Genomic DNA, 17,841 nt, shown 5'->3' with positions numbered 1-17,841 from the left:
GATGCATAGTAGGCTGTACCATTTAGGCATGTCAATACTTTATGATGTTCATACCACGATGAAATTACTTAGCAATGCATTTCTCAGAACATGTCTCCATTATCATTCATAACTGTATATACTTTAGCCTACTTCTGAACCCTATCATCTTCTTCATACTGCTTTTTAACAGTACAAATAATGCTTTAGGAGTTATGGACGTACTTTCAAATTTCTTTCAAGTATACTTTAATAAAAATGAACTTTATATAAGCATTTACAAAATGTTAAAGAACATTATGTTTAAATGTTCTCTATAGGATGCCTACTGAGCAAAGTGATAGAGATCATAAAGGTGTAAGTGGAGCTAAATGTAAAAATCCACCAAATAAGAAAGCAAAGCAAGGGGATGTAGCCTCAGATGTTGGTTCATCTCAGTGCAAACACAGTTGACAATCTAGACTAAAAAAGATAGTTTTTGAAACAAGAACTACCAAAGCACCCAACTAAAGCCAGAAAAGATAAAACATTTAAATAAATCATCTCTTAAAATACATATCTTTTTCCAAGATATATTTTAAAAATAATTAGATCCTAACAGTTTCACAGATGAATTCTATTAAAATTTTCAGACACATCTCCAATGCTACTTAAATTATCTAAGAGTACAAAGAAATTGACTCCTAATAAAAAATACCCCTGACAAAAATCTACTACATTTGAAAAATCAACTTTATAAGTTAAAGATGAAGAGCAGATGTCAAGGACTCATCAAAGAAAAATACAACATAATAATATTTATATCAGGAGTAAATAGTTCAGTATTAGGAACTAATATAAACAGATGAAAGAAAAAAAAAAGCCCTCGTCATTGTACAAGTAACAAAAAAAATTATAAAACAACAAAACAAAAAGTATTTCTAATCAAAGACAACTACAACTTTTCATAAAACAAAAATCCTTTGTATTCTACCTTAACCCAAAAGCCAGCACCACACATAATACTAAAAATACTGGATGCATTTTCACCCATTTCACGAGCAAGACACTGTTACTACTATTTTAAAGAATGAAATAACTGAGAGTAGTAAATACAGAAATGTGAGAGATGAAAGTAAAACTATTATTACCACCAATATGACCGAATGAATACCCCTCAAACCTAAGAGAACAGAATTTATACTTTCAGAAGATAATATGGTAAGACGGCTGTTACATATATATGAGTAGTCTTCCTATGTATCAGAAGCAGAAAATGTGAGAGGAAAAAATCTCATTTAAAATAGCAATATAAAGAAATTAGTAATGGGAAATTTATAAGCAATAAACACTACCTATATAAAAAAAAACGTAACAAGCAGTATATACTGTCTATGTAGAGAAAACTGTAAAATGCTCTTATAGGATAAAATGACAACAACAAAAAACCTTGACGATTTGAAAGACAATGTTCTAAAAAAAGATGTAGTATTATTAAATTGTTCCTTCTTCCATAAATTATTCTTTTTGAAACTAAGTAAGTTTATTCTCGGGTTTGTATTTAAAAAAAAACAAACCTTATAAAACCTACCAGAAAGATCCTAAAAATGTATTGTAACTGGGTAGGAGAGGGAATCCAACAATCCCTGACAAACTATTAAAATATATTATAAAGCTAGCTTTATCTAAAAAGTGAGGAAGAAGCACATGAAGAAAAAACTGATCAATGGAAGACAAGAGATGAGAACACACCCAAATAAACACATGAGATATATACATACTAAGATTATTTCACATAAGCTTAGAAAAACTAGACTTTCCCAAAGAAACCTATTTCACTACTTAGACCAAACAGGGTATTTTCAAAGTGAATGTAAAAGCTAAAAACAAAAAAGGGAAGAAAAGGAAACCATAAATATACAAGAAAAGATAAAAGAAAATGTTTATCATCTCAAATTGGTGAAAGTCTTTCAAACTACAAAAAAAGATAATTGACCTATATTTGCTGTATCATGCAAAATATAGCAAAAATGAAAACTCTTAAAAATGTAACTTAGGAGCTAAGTTCCAAATATACAAAACTCCTCCAATTCAGTAAGAAAAAAAAAATCACTAGATAACTCAGCAAAATTATCGGCAAATGACATACGTGATATTAACAGTTGACAGAAATAGAAATAAATAGCATTTAAATGTGAAAGTGACTCAACCATAATCATAAAAGTGAATAAAAACTGAAATGAGTTGGAAGATAAACTGTTTAATAGATCACTGTGGCAAGAATGAGGACAAACTATATACTCACAGATTTTTAAATAAGAAAATTGGTAAAACCACTATGCAGAGTACACATTATGGCAACAGTGTGTAGGGAAAAGGTACTCTCACAAACCTTTGGTGGGCAAATGAGTATAACTTCCCGAGGAGTGAAATTTCAAAAATATTTATCAAAACCTTCAATGCATATAACCTTTTCACCCACCATGCTGGTATGAGTTTTAAGTGTGGAATATAAAAGATAAGAAGAGACATTAAGATCCAGGAGATTGAAAACTATAGAGTCAAGAACAAGTATGTATTTTATCTTTAGCTACCTACCTGTGTATACAATGTTTAGGCATGAGTTACATTAATGAACATAAAGATTAAAAAAAGATAAAACTTAATCTTTAGAATTTACGGGGAAAGACTTTCAATCCTTTAACTCAATGAGTTCAAGGCATATGACCACTTTCTCACTAGCTTCAGACCTAAAGTTAATTAATTCTGGTAGCATAGTGCTCATATGTCACAACTTAATAATCATCACATAAATCAGTAAAAACACATTACCAAAAAAACTACTGTGCATACAATTTGAATTCTTTTGACTAAATCCACTTACGTATATTGTTCTTACTATAAATTTACCATTTATTCAGTCAGCACCATCAATTTCTAACTATTGATGTTGGACTATTCTCTATAAACCCAATTCTGCACTTCTCACTTCAAGTTTAAAGAAAGCTTAAATTTTCAAATCATTTACTCTATCTTGTCTCTAATCTGTTTCAGTGATTTATCTATCATTCCTCATTTTAGAAAACTAAAAAGCACAACAGTATTATAAATAACAGGTAACATAAGAGAGTTTACTCTGTCTCAGCCATTATTCTAATTACCCTGCAGATTCTGAAAGAGTAAATCCTCATAAATTCTTGCAGCTGAGGGCTGGGTGTCAAAGATATGTCGGTATAACAAAATTCTATTTTCTTTTGATATAAAAACTATCCTTTGAGTTTGGGACTAGGTTTCATCTTTGAGACTGATTCTTTTAAAATCATCTCTACTCCGAAACAGGATCCTGTTCTCCTATAAAGGTACAGAATGAATTCAGAGTTGGGAAAAAAAAATATTCGAACACGTCATAAGAGGAGGCAACTTTTTTCTGTCCTATCTGGGTATCTGTTCAACTTTAATACACTCATACAGTGATAAACAGAAAAACAGAAAATAAAGTAATAGGAATCATCTGACTTATAAAATAGAGTCAAACTAGTCAAACTGTAACAATTTTAACCTAAAGCTAAAAGCATTCTGCTTATTTTTTAGTCTTTAAAATGCATGAGTCTTTTTCCTGGAAAAATTTTCTTGCTTCAGTTATATATATCTGAATGTCTCAATTTCCTTATTCCTATACTTTCACCTTGAAATACTATGCAGCTATTGATTATAAAAAACAAGAAGAAATTCATTCAATCATCTAAGACAAAGGTCCAGAAAATAAGAACAATGTAAAATCTGGAATAAATATTGGCAAGGGCTGAGTATTTTCTTTTCTTGAAAAGGCCTATCCTTTATCTGGAGTTTACGTCCTCTTACATTTTCAGTGTTAAAATTTCCTTTATACAATTATGGTGAGAGTACATTGCAATATTTTTGGATTTTTGTTTTGTATTTTTTAAGCGTTCCTCCCTGGCAAAATAAAAAAACTGACACCCCTTATGTCAAGCTAATTTTTAAATTCCTAAACTTTACCTTTCCCTGAAATCTAGAAATTTGAAAACCAATACTCTAGTCTATATCTTGCTTATATACTATCCTGATTATGTAACGGAAGTGTCAAGTTAATTTTCTATTCTTTTTGAAACAGAATGTTACAAAATTTTAAGCTTTTGGCTTCAGGAAATGCTTACAGTTCAATAATTTTGATAACTTAATTTCAAATGTTTGTCACAGTATGGTATAAATTTCAGCCTATTAAGTTAATCCCACCATATTTACCTTGAATAGTAAGTCTCCTTAGAGACAACTTGACCTTAGTTACTCTGTCACTTACTCAACCTTCAGATAATTCAGTGTTATACTTTTTCATATACATTAATCCCTAGTCTTTTTAACTGATTGCTATGCATTTTGGAAAATATATACATTGTATAAAAATACAGATCTAAGGTACAAAAAGCAAGACCCAAGGGGGAAAAATGGTCTACGTGAACACATCTTACCAACAGCAAAACTTCCAAAAATTGTTTCTGAAGCAAGAGGTTTGATTTTTTCTTCTCCCCTCACCCTATAATTAAGTAGGGAAGTAGTACCTCCATTTTTAAAGTTCTTATTAAATCCACAAAATTGGTAATATTTTAACCATTTGTATAGTAACATCTACCATTGTTTTGTATCACTAGTTTCCAGAAAATAAACAGAATACAAAAGAGATGCCATTCAAACTACCTAAGATTGTACTGGACACTGTCACTGAGTTGGCATTGAAATGAAGTTTATTCTAAACTTGTAATCAACAATAACCTTGGAGAGCAATTTGATCAAAGATCTACTTTTTTCAATACTTCATTTATACATACAAATTAATAGAGCTTTAAATTCTGGGCAGTTTAAACCAGGAACAGATAGGATGGGTACACATCAGAATTACACTCTCCAATCCTACTTTATCCCTCACTACTCATTCTGCCAAAGTAAATTAGTTCTGGGCCAGTTGAAAAAAAGAATAGGTAATGGGGTGGGCACTACCTCCTGTGAAAAAGAAGTAATTTCTGGTGTCTCAAGAATGAAATTTGATACTAAACTTGGTAACTAATTATATATGTATATTCTTATTATATCACGTTACATATAGAATTGCCTACCTACATTAGGAAATTCTTTGTGGGCATAAATTTCACTTTAAATATTTTACCTAGTGTCAAAGTATATTTAGTCAATTAAAAAGTTCAGTTATATTAAACTTAAAAGCAATATTTATAAATCATTTAAGTCTAAATTTTGATAAATCATTTTTAATACTTACTACTTCAGCTTCTGCTCTTGTCTTGAATGTAATTACTGCGTGAAGTGAAGAATCATCAATCTGACAATCTTCTATTTCACCATATTGCTTTAAATTAAGAAAAAAAGTATTTCCTCCAAATAAATATTTTGAAACATCCAAAAAATCCTAATGGTATTAAAACCATTACAACTACATCCAAAAATCCTAATGGTATTAAAACCATTACTATTAAATATAATCTAGAATACATAACAATTTAAAATGGTTAACAGAAAAGAATGGTGAATAATTCATTTTAGTACTTGATAATTATGAGATAAAGTGTGGTTTTATCTTCTGATCTTATTTATCAATCTACACTTTCTAGAATTAGTGAAACTTATTCTAACTGACTTGTTCTTTTAATGAAAGAAACAATGGCCAAAGCCTGAACTTCTTTATTGACCTTTCTTTTATACTAATTAATCCAATTCCAGGAAAAATTCTTTCTTAAGTAACATGTTAAATCTTCAAAACATTCTACGATTTTTGGTATCATTCCCATTAAGTGGGGAAAATATTCAGAAAATTTAATTTTTCTAAAGTAAGTTAATTACCTGGACAGAATTTAGATTTTTTAATTTAAAAGTTTAACACTCTAACCATGCTTTCACTCACTGTATACTTCACTATACCATAAACTCTTTTAGGACATTTATAAACTAAATACATTACATTATGCCTGTTTTTGGTTTGTTGAATTATCCCTCCATGTTTAGAAGGATTTTTCAACAAACAGAAAGCTTTATCACATAAATTTCTAGTCCTTTATATATCATAAATACTTTCGTTTCTTACCCCAAATAAAATTGTAACAATTTCATTAAATACACATCCTACAGAGAAAAATTCTGTAGAACAAACAAAGTAAAGAGAATAAACTCTAAAGCCACTCAGCTCTGCCAGTTATTAGCTGTATAAACTAAGACAAGTTACTTAAACTCTTCATGCTTTGTTTTCCTTATTTTCTAAAATGGGCATAAGAAACGTACCTACCTGATAAGGTTATCCAAATAACTCATAGCCTAATGAGTTATTATAAGGCACTCAGAAGGCATACCTGCCACAAAATAAGTGCTCTTTAAGTTATATTACTATTACTACTGATCCCAGTGGATAAATTAAAAGCAGCTTTTTGTTAATCACAATTTGTATTAGTTAAAATGGTCTTTTAATAGTGTAGGTTTTTTTCTTATGTCTGACATGTACTCAAACCACAGGTTGAGATAGAAAACCTAACTTTAATAATTTTTAAATGTGAATTACCACTATTAATAACTTTTGAGTGGAACTTGAATCTTCAAATGCATTTTATAAATTGCCACTTAGAGAATCTAAGTATTTCTCAAACCAAAACCATCTTAGTCTCACCAAAATACATTCATAACAAACTCAACTGATTTGTTCGAACTATTTTAGCACATTCATTGTCATTTTCCTGATCAACTGTATAACTATACACAATACAAATGAATTATCTAGATCACCTTTCCATTCTGGAAGATGCAGAAGTGGGATACACAGCACAGAAGAGTGGGGGCAAGATTATCTCCAAGTTCCTTCAATACTTTGATTCCATAAAAAATAGGATGTTCCAGATTCCCCATTCTTAAATATTAATCATTTTACTTCTTAAACATAAATCATTTCTTTTAATACCTCATGTCCTGACAAAGTATTTGTAACTGCTGCAAGCTTGGAATATGACTGTTAAATACTTAAATCTCAATTTTCAAAAGGTTAAATCATTTGTGTACCTGTCCATAAGCTTACCTATCTTTCAGGATCTATGCTCCAGCTTTATTACCCATGAAACTTTCCTCTACTAACCTTTTTTCTATCATAAGTCAGTATGAAAGATATTTCCCTAAGATACTAAAGTATTTATAGTATTTAACAAATAGAACGTGATTATAAATTATGTTTATAGTTTAACTGGTTTGTGTGAAGCCAAGATATGTAAAAACTCTGAGGTTACAGAAATAGCTGTATGTTTCATGTCTACACAGCAATTTTAATTCTGAGGGTAAAACTGATGCTTAGTAACTAACCTAGGAATAACCTAAGAATATCAAAACATTTGATTTGAAGGAGTTATTCATCAGGTATAATCTTCTCTGTTCAGCACATGAGCCTAATAAATCCCAGGAAGTCTAAGTTAAAATAGATTAGCAGGAACTAGAATCCCATTCTTCTTTCTCATAGGTCAATATATTACCATTAGATAGACTCCCTTTAAGTATACCCTGGTACTGACTAAGGCAACTTCAAGATTATATATTGAAATTTTGTCTTGTTTCAATCTGGGACAGCTACATCAAGAAAGCAGTATTAACAAATAAAAACCCATTTTAATTAAAAAAATAAAAACTCTGGATAGCTCATATAACATGTTAAATTTTCCTGAAAAGCAAATATCAAATTCAACTACTGAATTTCCTTCCCTCTCTGAAACAATAAAGTTTAAATTATTCATTTCACCATATCTGAAAAGCTTAAGTATAAGAATAACATTTCTTCTAAAGAATTAAACAAAAAACTCCTATAGTTTGCTTTTTAAATTAACAAGAGATCATAAATTTGTCCAACCCTTTGCTCATATTAACAGGTTGAAATCACTCATATCTTTTTCATTATTTCCTCTTAAATTATATTATCCCCAACAATGATTATCAATATTTTTATTGCTGGGGAGTAAAGTACCGCAAAATGTGGAAGAAGATCTTCTCTATCACTCTCAGTAAATGCAGAAATCTCCAATGCCCTGGGACGGTGATCCACCACAGCATGACCAGGCACACCTCGCCCTCGACCTCGACCCCTGCCTCGGCCATGAGCTGCACCTCGACCTCTTGAATGAATTCCTCTGCCACGACCAGATGAAAGAATCCCTCGCTTGGCAGCCTAGAAGAAATTAAGACATACAAATTAAACCATGTTGTAATTACCAATGCTACCCAAGTGTTACTACACTTGAGTTACTGTACTCAAGTGTTTATAGACAAGTAAAACTTTTATTCAATTTGACATCATATTCAAACATCCTACAAAAGGATATAACTTAAACTGGGGTTTTAGTTTTTAAACTGAAAGCAAATTTAGGTAGCTAGCGAAATTAAGTGAGAAAATAACATTAAGCTTTTGAAATTATTAAACAGATCTTTTTCTAAGTTCTTAGTCTCTAAAACATTAGAATATATCACAAAAAAGACCAGTTCCTCTTGATTTCCAATGTTGAATGTTACTTCAAAAGTCAGCTTAATACACAGATACATAATACCCATGTACACAATATATTTTTCTAGTCTTGATTTCCAAATGTAATGTTTCCCTTTGTCTGCCTATTGACTTCAGTAGGTATAGTTATCTTAAACTCATCATTTTCATCACTTATAACACTATTATAGAACCAACACATAATCTACCACATTACTCTGTATGAATAGAGCACCATTCTTTCATTCCACAACCATGTAATGAGCACTTTCTATGTGTAAGTCCTTACTTTCATGAAACCTGAATCCCAGAGTATCCCAGAGAGATAAAGAGATATTAAATAACTACGCTATTTACTTTTACTAGTAAGAAGTGACCCCAAAAGTAGGGAAATACTTTAAATATTTGAGCAAAATTTAAAAGATCTATAGTAAAAAGTCCACTAGAATGCATGTTCCTTAAAGCTGTTTTTGGTTGGAGAAGGGAGGTGAGACGAGTCTCCCACCCTGTCTTTTTCTCTGCTTTCTCTCCAAGTACCTACAACAGTCCCTGGAAGATTTTAAATTTTTTTCAAAGAAATAAAAGATGAAAAAGCAAAAATGAGGTATGTATTACAGCATGAACAAAGGGACCACAGCTGAAAGGAATGTGGTTTTTCAAAGAATTAATAAAATCCAATGTAGCTGAATGAAGACCTGAGGCTGAAAAGACTTTGGACCATGCATAACTTTATTGATCACGTTACAGATTTAGATTTTTATACCAAGAACCATGAAAATCAATAAAAGATTATAAACAGTCAAAATGGTGTCAAAAATGGTATTCTGGCTAGAGTTTTAAGAACAGAGCAAAAGGAAGAAGAAAACAAGCTGGAAAACTAGTCGGTATGCCACAGCAGCAGTCCTAGGTCCTGAAGATCAAAGTATAGACTACACTAGTAGCAATGAAGAAAGAAAGAAGTAAACAGACTTAAGTACATTAAGGAGTAATACATAGAAAACTTGATAATTACCTGGATATGGACATTGAAAGAAAAAGAGGACTCAATTAAGACTTCTAGATCTATGGTTTGGGTAACTGCAAAGATGGGGTATAGGAACAAGATAAGCTCCTATATGTTGAGCATCAGAATGTAACACATTCAAGTGGCAATGTCAAGCCAACACAACTGCCAGATCTCTACTAGTATCTCAGTAGATACTAGTAGTAGTACCTCAGTAGTAGTACCTGTCTTCATCTCGACAGGTAATCTTAACATTAGCTAGAAAATCATCGAAAATCCAAACAATAATGTTACATAAAATAAGCCAGGCAAAGAAAGACAATACTGTACGATCACCTCACTTGTATGTGGATCTAAAACAATCAAATTCATAAAGCAAAGAGGAGAATGGTGATTATCAAGGGATATGGAAAAAGGAGAATGGGGAGATGTTGGTAAAAGGGTACTAAGTTTTAGTCAGATAATAAGTTCTGGAGATATATGAATATATAACCTGGTAACTATAATTACCATTGCATTGTCTACTTGAAAATTGCTAAAAAAGTAGATTTTTAATTTTTATTTTCATCAAAAAATTATAAATAGATAGTATGTGAGGTGATGGATATGTTAACTTAATATAATCATTTCAGTGTATACATGTATCAAAACATCATGCTGTATACCATATATACATAATTTTTAATTTGTCAACAAAAAAGATAAGAAATAATTAAAAATCCAAATAATAAGTTTAAAAGGTCATGGATTAACATTTATATAGAGTAGCATATATAAAAATGTGCTCTGAGGAATATTAATGCTTTAAAATGCTCCTTGAAAAAAGGAGAGGGGATCCATGGGCAAATAAATTTGAGAAACACTGAATAATATGTACTTTTATTTTTCATTTTTATTTATTTTGGACACAGAGTCTCACTCTGTTGCCCTGGCTAGAGTGCTGTGGCATCAGGCTAGTTCACATCAACCTCAAACTTCTGGGCTCAAGTTATCCTCCTGTCTCAGCCTCCCAAGTAGTGGAGACTTCTGGTGCCCACCACAATGCATGGCTAATTTTTTTCTATTTTTATTAGAAACAAGGTCTCACTCTCACTCAGGGTAGTATCAAACCCCTGAGCTCAAGGGATCCTCCTTCCTCGGGCCTCCCAGAATGCTAAGATTATAGGTGTGAGCCGCATACCCGACCTTCATATGTATTTTTACAGATTCATGAATTAAGAGCCTCTAAGAACCCCTACAGTCAAAATGCATTTTTAATACAACTTTTTCAAGGTTATATTATTTGGCCTGAAAAACTTTTCACTAATTACTAACAACTAATAGAATTACTATGGTAAATAAACCAATTCTGGGAAAATACTGCATTATTACATATTCTAATATTAAACTGCAAACTAATTTAAACCATCATAAAAGAAAAATAGAAAATGCCATTCCATTTTTAGCTATATCATAATAAAAATGCCAAACATAAACTAAAAGAATCTTAGTGATACTTTATTATTAAAATTATGGGTGAGAATTTTAAAAATATTATTTTAAAAGTCCTACCAACACTGGCATAAAATCTCCAAAAGGGAGAAAACACAATTTTTGCATTAATATAAAAGAAAGCTATCTTTTTTTTTTTTTTTTTTTTGAGACAGAGCCTCAAGCTGTCCCCCTGGGTAGAGTGCCGTGGCATCACAGCTCACAGCAACCTCCAACTTCTGGGCTCAAGCAAGTCTCCTGCCTCAGCCTCCCAAGTAGCTGGGACCACAGGTGATCGCCACAACGCCCAGCTATTTTTTGTTGCAGCCATCATTGTTGTTTTGGTGGGCCTGGGCTGGATTTCAACCTGCCAGCTTAGGTGTATGTGGCTGGTGCCTTAGCCACTTGAGCCACAGGCGCCGAGCCGAAAGCTATCATTTTCAAAGCCCTTCTCCAACCTCCAAATGTTGGGCAAGACACACATGCAACCAGAAGTTTTCAGAGAAATCAAATGTACAGAAGTTTAGGATGACAACCTATGGCCTCCTATGATTTTCAGACAAGACAGGGCCTAAGAGCAAATCTAGTAGCTGCTAAATGTTTTCTCAATACCTAAATAGCAGTGTTCAACATAGATTTCTACTGTGTTAAAAAAAAATAATCAAGTTGCTAACAAGTTCTGATAAAAGCATTCTCATATTAAGTAAAATAATCTAAAATACAAAAAATTTAAATTATATCAAACAATGATATAGACAGGTACCAATTATATTAATCAGATGAATATCCATATACTTCAACAATTTATTCCAATTTTTAACATCTTTTTGCTAAATATTAAAAATTCTCATGTTACATGATAGGGTCAATTTCAGAAGGAGTTTATTTCTTACATAAGTAACCATGTAACTAAATTATAAACAAGTAGTTCATTTTCTCTTTTATAAATATCCACAGCACCATCTACAGGCAAAACTCAAGTAAGCATGTCCTTCAATACTGTTCTCAACATAGTTCTACCACTAGAAGTCTCATTCTTAACAGCAACTCAATTTATATGAAAGGCTATCTCCATCAGAATGCCTGAAAGGACTTTAATAGTTACTGTCCCAGGAAGGATAGACTGAAAACAGAAAAGGAAAAGAATTCACTAGAAATGGAGGGACTTAGGTAGAATTACTGCCACTCCTTGTTAAATAAGATTTTCTCTAGTAGCTCTGAAAGATGTGGTAACTTCCTCTTTTCCTTGTATCAACATCCCAATACATATGCAAGGGATTACCAACAGTCCTTGACTATAATCAAGGGAATATATTTTCAAATTAACTACTGTAATTACAACTGTTCCTTTTAAGTATAATGTAGTTATAATAAAACATACTTCCAGCTGTAATTCTGTATACTTTCTTCTAAGTTCTGTGACTTCTTCTCCAGCTTGCATCTTCTTATATAAATCCAGTTCTGTGTCAAGCAGTTCTTTCTGCATCTAAAATACAGATAATATTTTATGAAACAACAATATGCTGCAGTCATATAAAACTTTTATATATTCTCATTTTAATCTATTCATTTCTTTTCTTTCTCCAGTACTACCACTCCAGTCAAAGCCTTAATATTGCACATCTCCATAACACTGCAAAAGCTTCCTAACTTGCTACTGTCAGTGATTTCTCTATAGCTCATTTTCCATATAGCAGCTAGGAGGAGATTTCCATAGCTTGACATGGAGGACTTTTCAAGAAATAATGGAAAATAAGAGCAAGAAGAAAAACATCAAGATGTTAATGAACAATATATGGTATGCTTTTATGCAGGAAAGAATATACACATACGAATGCATGTAGGGATACACATATCTATACATATATACATGCTTGTATCTATAAAGAGAACTATTAGAATAAACCAGAAACTAATGACACTGATTACCTGTGGAGGTAGATATGAATAGAGAGTATCAGGGAATCAAAGGGAAAGGGATAGTCTATGTATACCTCTTTCATACAGTTTTGCTTTTGAACTATGTTAATTTTTATACTAATTCAAAAAATAAAATTAAATCAGCAAGAACTGGGGCCAGGGGAGGAGATCATAAACTGGGCACAAACAAACTTAACTTTATCAAATTGATAACTACACAAAAGGAATAAAAGTTCAGTCTTGACTACAGCTCTTACTTTATGGTGGAATATACTGAGTTTATCAAGAATGCAAATAAACTTTGAATTTCACATTTAGTTACTTATCAGAATAGTAATGAATCAATTGTGAATGTATTATAGAATTGTGACAAGGACTATATTGTTGTATCAGTAGTATACTGATGACAACAAAGTTGTCACTATGAGAATAGGAGATAAAATATAAAGAAAAGGAAGAACACTACGATGCAAAATTAAAAATATCAGTATGAATCATGATTTTATATATACACACACCAAATACTGTGTAATTCTGTAGTTTCTTCTTTAATCACTTAATATTATCTCAAATTATCTTGCTCACTTGTGTATATCAAATAGGTTAATCTACCTGAAAGTGCCCCTTTTCATCCATGCTGTACCGTATTGTGAGAACATTATTTCTCTGTCATTAACGTTTTATATCACCAACTACTATTAAGTTCAAACTCCTCAGTCAAGGATTCAAGTACTTATATCATTTTGTCCTCAAGCTATCTTTTCAAAATTATTCACAACGATTTTCCTAAGTACTTACTTTCCAACTATAACTCTACAACATTCAAAAAAAGAGTTTACTTGTATTTACTTATTTAGTAATGGCAGGTGGAGAATAGTACATACAATAGCCAGATTTTGAACAAAAGATATTACCTGAAACACTAACTCTTAAAATTGTAGTATTTAACAGTTTTTAATAAATAACAACAATATAAATTAAAATACCTGAGTCTTGGTTTTTATACTTTTTGGAAGACAGCGTCCAGGAGAAGCAGCTTTGACTTCATCTTTCAACTTAGTAATATTTTTTGTCAAAATCTCTAAAGTTTTCATTATTTCTGCTTTATCTTCAGACTTCATTGATTTGTTTTTCTCCAGTTTTGAAATTAACATCTACAAATTTTTAAAAAGAGAAAAATATTAAGATATTTACTCCTACTACCATTAACAAAACAAACACAGCAAAGTATTAAAATGTCATAAACACTACTTTTAAGTTTATGCATTCATGACAAGGCTAGTAGCCATAAGTAAAAATAGTAAAATAGTAGATTTGGTGATGCTAACTATTTAACAATTCAAGTCTTACTCTTATGTTTACTTTGTGAAGAGCTACATTATTATTTGGGTCTCTTAGAAAATAAGCTCAAAGCATACAACTAGAAGTAATTCAATTCTATTACTGAAAAATTATCAATTTGAAATAATATCCACAATTTTATTTTCTAATCTATTTGTTGATATTACTTCCTCTAGTAATGTATTCCCATTCTAGAGGTAGTCTGCAGCCCTGAAAGAACCAGAAAAGTATTACGGTTCCTTTCATATAGTAAGATATCAGAAAAATTGAATGCTTAATTACTTTGTCATGGGGACCAATAACTGGCTAGCCTACATATGATATCCCCAACATGAATTGGAAACTTGATGATAAGCAATGTAATATGAAGTAGAAAAAGCTACACAATACTATTCTGGATTTTCTGGTTCTGAGTAAAGACGGCTTTAGTTTTTAGCACAAAGGACTATGATTTCTCTTAGTCAAGAACTGAGACTGATTAAATGTCACAAATTGGACCAAACGCTGTCCAAAAGAAATAATGTAAGCCACATAAGTAATGTCTAATTTTCTAATAGTCAAAAGAGTAAAAAAGAAACAAAATTAACTTAAAAATACAATTCATTTAATCCAATATACCAAAAATTTTACATTCCAACAAAAATTCTTGTGATGTTTTGTTTCTTTGTTAAGTCTGGAGAATACTTTACATGTATAGCACATCTCAAGTTGGACTAGACACATTCCAAATACCCAGTAGTCTGATGTGGCTACTGACCACTATATTGGACAACACAGGACTGACTAGAGCAGTGGTTCTCAAACTTCCTAATGCCGCGACACTTTAACACAGTTCCTCATGTTGTGGTGACCCCAACCGTAAAATTATTTTCATTGCTACTTCATAACTGTAATTTTGCTACTGTGATGAATTGTAATGTAAATATCTGATATGCAGGATGGTCTTAGGTGACCCCTCCCAGGAGTCACGGCCCACAGGTTGAGAACTGCTGGAGTAGAGGATGCCAAGTCAGTAAGGTACTTATTGAGAAGGTTCTATTTCATTATCTACTGAACAAATTACTATGGAGCAATATAACCAAACGAATATTACCTTCTTTTTATTTCATGCTGATTAACCATAAGTCCATTTAAGCCATACACACTGTTTAAGATACCATTATCATTAATGTCAGCTTTACTATTAACAATTATAGAAAATCTTTTCAAGACTATTTAATGTAAGATAAAATTTACTCAAAATTATAACATATGTAAATATATTTTGCTAAATCTAACTTTAACATTGTACCTTTTGTGTTTCAATGTGCTTTTCTAAGATTTCTTGTTTCCTTTTCCGTACATCCTGCTGAAGTTTCAGTGCCTCCTAGAGTCAGGGATTAAAAATAGCCTTAGAATATTACTGAGGATAAACAATACTATACAAGAGGGGAAAATGCTTATAATGGCAGAAGCTTGGCAACAAAAACTGTATGTGAATTCTTACATAAAACTTAAATATGTATAAAAGTTTCAAAGATCATGAGAACCTTTGTTCAAAGAAAAAATTAATATTTACTCATACACTGTGGAAAATAAAAGTTTAGTGATAGCCAATAAATACCTTTTAGTCTTATTTTGTAATAAGTGCTGAAAAAAACACATATTTCCCACATGTAAATTTTATGCACTGTACTAGCTATACTTACCTGTTTTTTTTTCTGTGCTTCATTATTATCAACTGCAGAAGTGGAAACAAGTAAGGTTTTCTGTGCAGCTTTCAAGGCAGCTGGATTATACACTGTTTTCGTTAGGCCAGTGGATGTAGACAACACCTACCAAAACAAATTCAATTTCTTAAAAAATACATTAACGATGCATGATTTCCTATGTTCTATGTTCTATAAAACTCAACTTCAAAGCACTACTGTCACACTACAACTCCAAAGCATATCAAACTAAATTTATTATATACTTAAAATAACTAAATTATATTTCGCTTGGAAAGTAGGATATAAATGAGGAATGTGCTCTAAAATGAAAAAATTTAAATTAATACCAAATACCTATAGAAAAAGTATACACAGACAAACATACAAAAAAGCCAAAGCAAGAAAAAACATTACCATTACTGTATCATTTAGAAAATATTAGTTTGTTGAATACATTTACTATTATTCCTAATGATTAAAGCAAAAATCAAACACAAGAGCATGGCACAGGAGAAAAATGTATGGTATCCCTCAAATAATTTTACAGGATCATTTGCAATTCTGAAATATACCTAATTGCATTCATTCTCTATTCCTTTGCTAGCAATGCTCCTCTGCCTGAAGTGACCTTATTCACGTAAGCCCAACTTAGTTTCAACATAACACAATTAAGATCTCTAATCATTTTTCTTCTAAACTAGTTCTTCTATTAACTTTTATTCCTTCAGCTATTAGGTAAAACTTCTGATAGCTATTTTTAGCTAGTATTAGCTATTTAATAAACACGACCTATGATATGTATTTTTTTGAGACACAGTCTCATTATGTCACCCTCAATGGAGTGCTGTCAAGTCACAGCTCACAGCAACCTAAAACTCTTGGGCTTAAGCGATTATCTTACCTCAGCCTCCCAAGTAGCTGAGACTACAGGCATCCGCCACAACACCCAGCTATTTTTTTGTTGTAGTTGTCATTGTTGTTTAGCAGGCCCAGGCCAGGTTTGAACCTGCCCACCAGCCCCAGTATATGTAGTCAGTGCTTAACCACTGAGCTACAGGTGCTGAGCCCTGATGATATATTAAAAACATGTTTTTCTCCTTGTCTATCCTGCAAGGGCCCTGTAACAAGAACCACATCTTTGTCCTTTATCCAGTACCTAAGTCTTGCTACCAACTAATTTTGAGACCATAGGTAAGATCAAGCACCACTGTAGGCCTCGGTTTACTTATGTAGAAAATAAGGAAGTTCAATTTGATGGATCCTTAAGAACCCAAAACTTCATTCCATCAGGGCAAAGATTTATTTTTTCCTTTTGTTTGGTTCACTGCTGTATCTTCAAGGCCTAGAACGGTGCCAAGGCACATGGTGAATATTTAAAAATAATTTGTGCACTAAACTAAATGGAAATAATTATAGGTTAGTGTGAATAACCTCTTCTACACAAAGGCCAATTTTAAATACTACATTATTTATAGGCTGCCTTTTTTATCCTTCAAAAGCAAAATAGTTAGAACTTCCATGGTATGGTTGGTTACTGGTTCTTAGAAAGGAGCCTCATGGTCCCTGCAGGGAAATCTATGAATGCTATAAAAACTAAGTATGAAACCATGTATGTGATTTCCCAGAGGAAAAAAATAAAATTCCTTTCAAAGCCTTAAAGGAGTTTATGACCTAAAAAGGTTAAAAAATGACTCTACTATTCAACTACTAAAGTGTTAACATTTGGGTAAGAGAGAAGCAGCAATCTGAAGAGCACTTTCTAATCTTTCATCATGAGATTAGATTTGTGAACATCGTAAAGCTTAAACAACTAAGCACTATTCTAAATAGTCAAAAATGTCTTTGCCTCTAAATGAAATAAAAACCCAGAATACTGTAATTGTACTAATTTCATATAGTACATCTGATGTTTTAAAATAAAAGTTCTCAAC

General features: G+C 31.7%; 1 protein-coding gene across 15 annotated transcripts in view; it reads right to left on the bottom strand.

Annotated features, from left to right (window-relative positions):
* The window catches only part of RBM26 (RNA binding motif protein 26), an 83,495-nt gene that overhangs the window by 11,702 nt on the left and 53,952 nt on the right, over positions 1 to 17,841 (bottom strand). For 14 of the 15 annotated variants that reach the window (XM_023513177.1, XM_023513176.1, XM_023513180.1 and 11 more), the window contains 6 exons: positions 15,908 to 16,033; positions 15,511 to 15,585; positions 13,865 to 14,032; positions 12,340 to 12,444; positions 7,973 to 8,173; positions 5,249 to 5,335 (listed from right to left, as the gene is read on the bottom strand). In XM_023513177.1, the coding sequence (XP_023368945.1) occupies positions 5,249 to 5,335; positions 7,973 to 8,173; positions 12,340 to 12,444; positions 13,865 to 14,032; positions 15,511 to 15,585; positions 15,908 to 16,033 (762 nt within the window). Of the gene's footprint in view, positions 1 to 5,248; positions 5,336 to 5,830; positions 6,330 to 7,972; positions 8,174 to 12,339; positions 12,445 to 13,864; positions 14,033 to 15,510; positions 15,586 to 15,907; positions 16,034 to 17,841 lie in introns of those variants that run through there. The other variant, XM_023513189.1, reaches the window with a different exon arrangement.

This window comes from Otolemur garnettii, unplaced genomic scaffold, assembly GCF_000181295.1.
Source record: "Otolemur garnettii isolate 467f Iridium unplaced genomic scaffold, OtoGar3 scaffold00036, whole genome shotgun sequence".
Classification (NCBI taxonomy): Eukaryota; Metazoa; Chordata; class Mammalia; order Primates; family Galagidae; genus Otolemur; species Otolemur garnettii.
The sequence above is the reverse complement of the archived record's forward strand: the minus strand, read 5'-3'. Positions and strand labels throughout refer to the sequence as shown.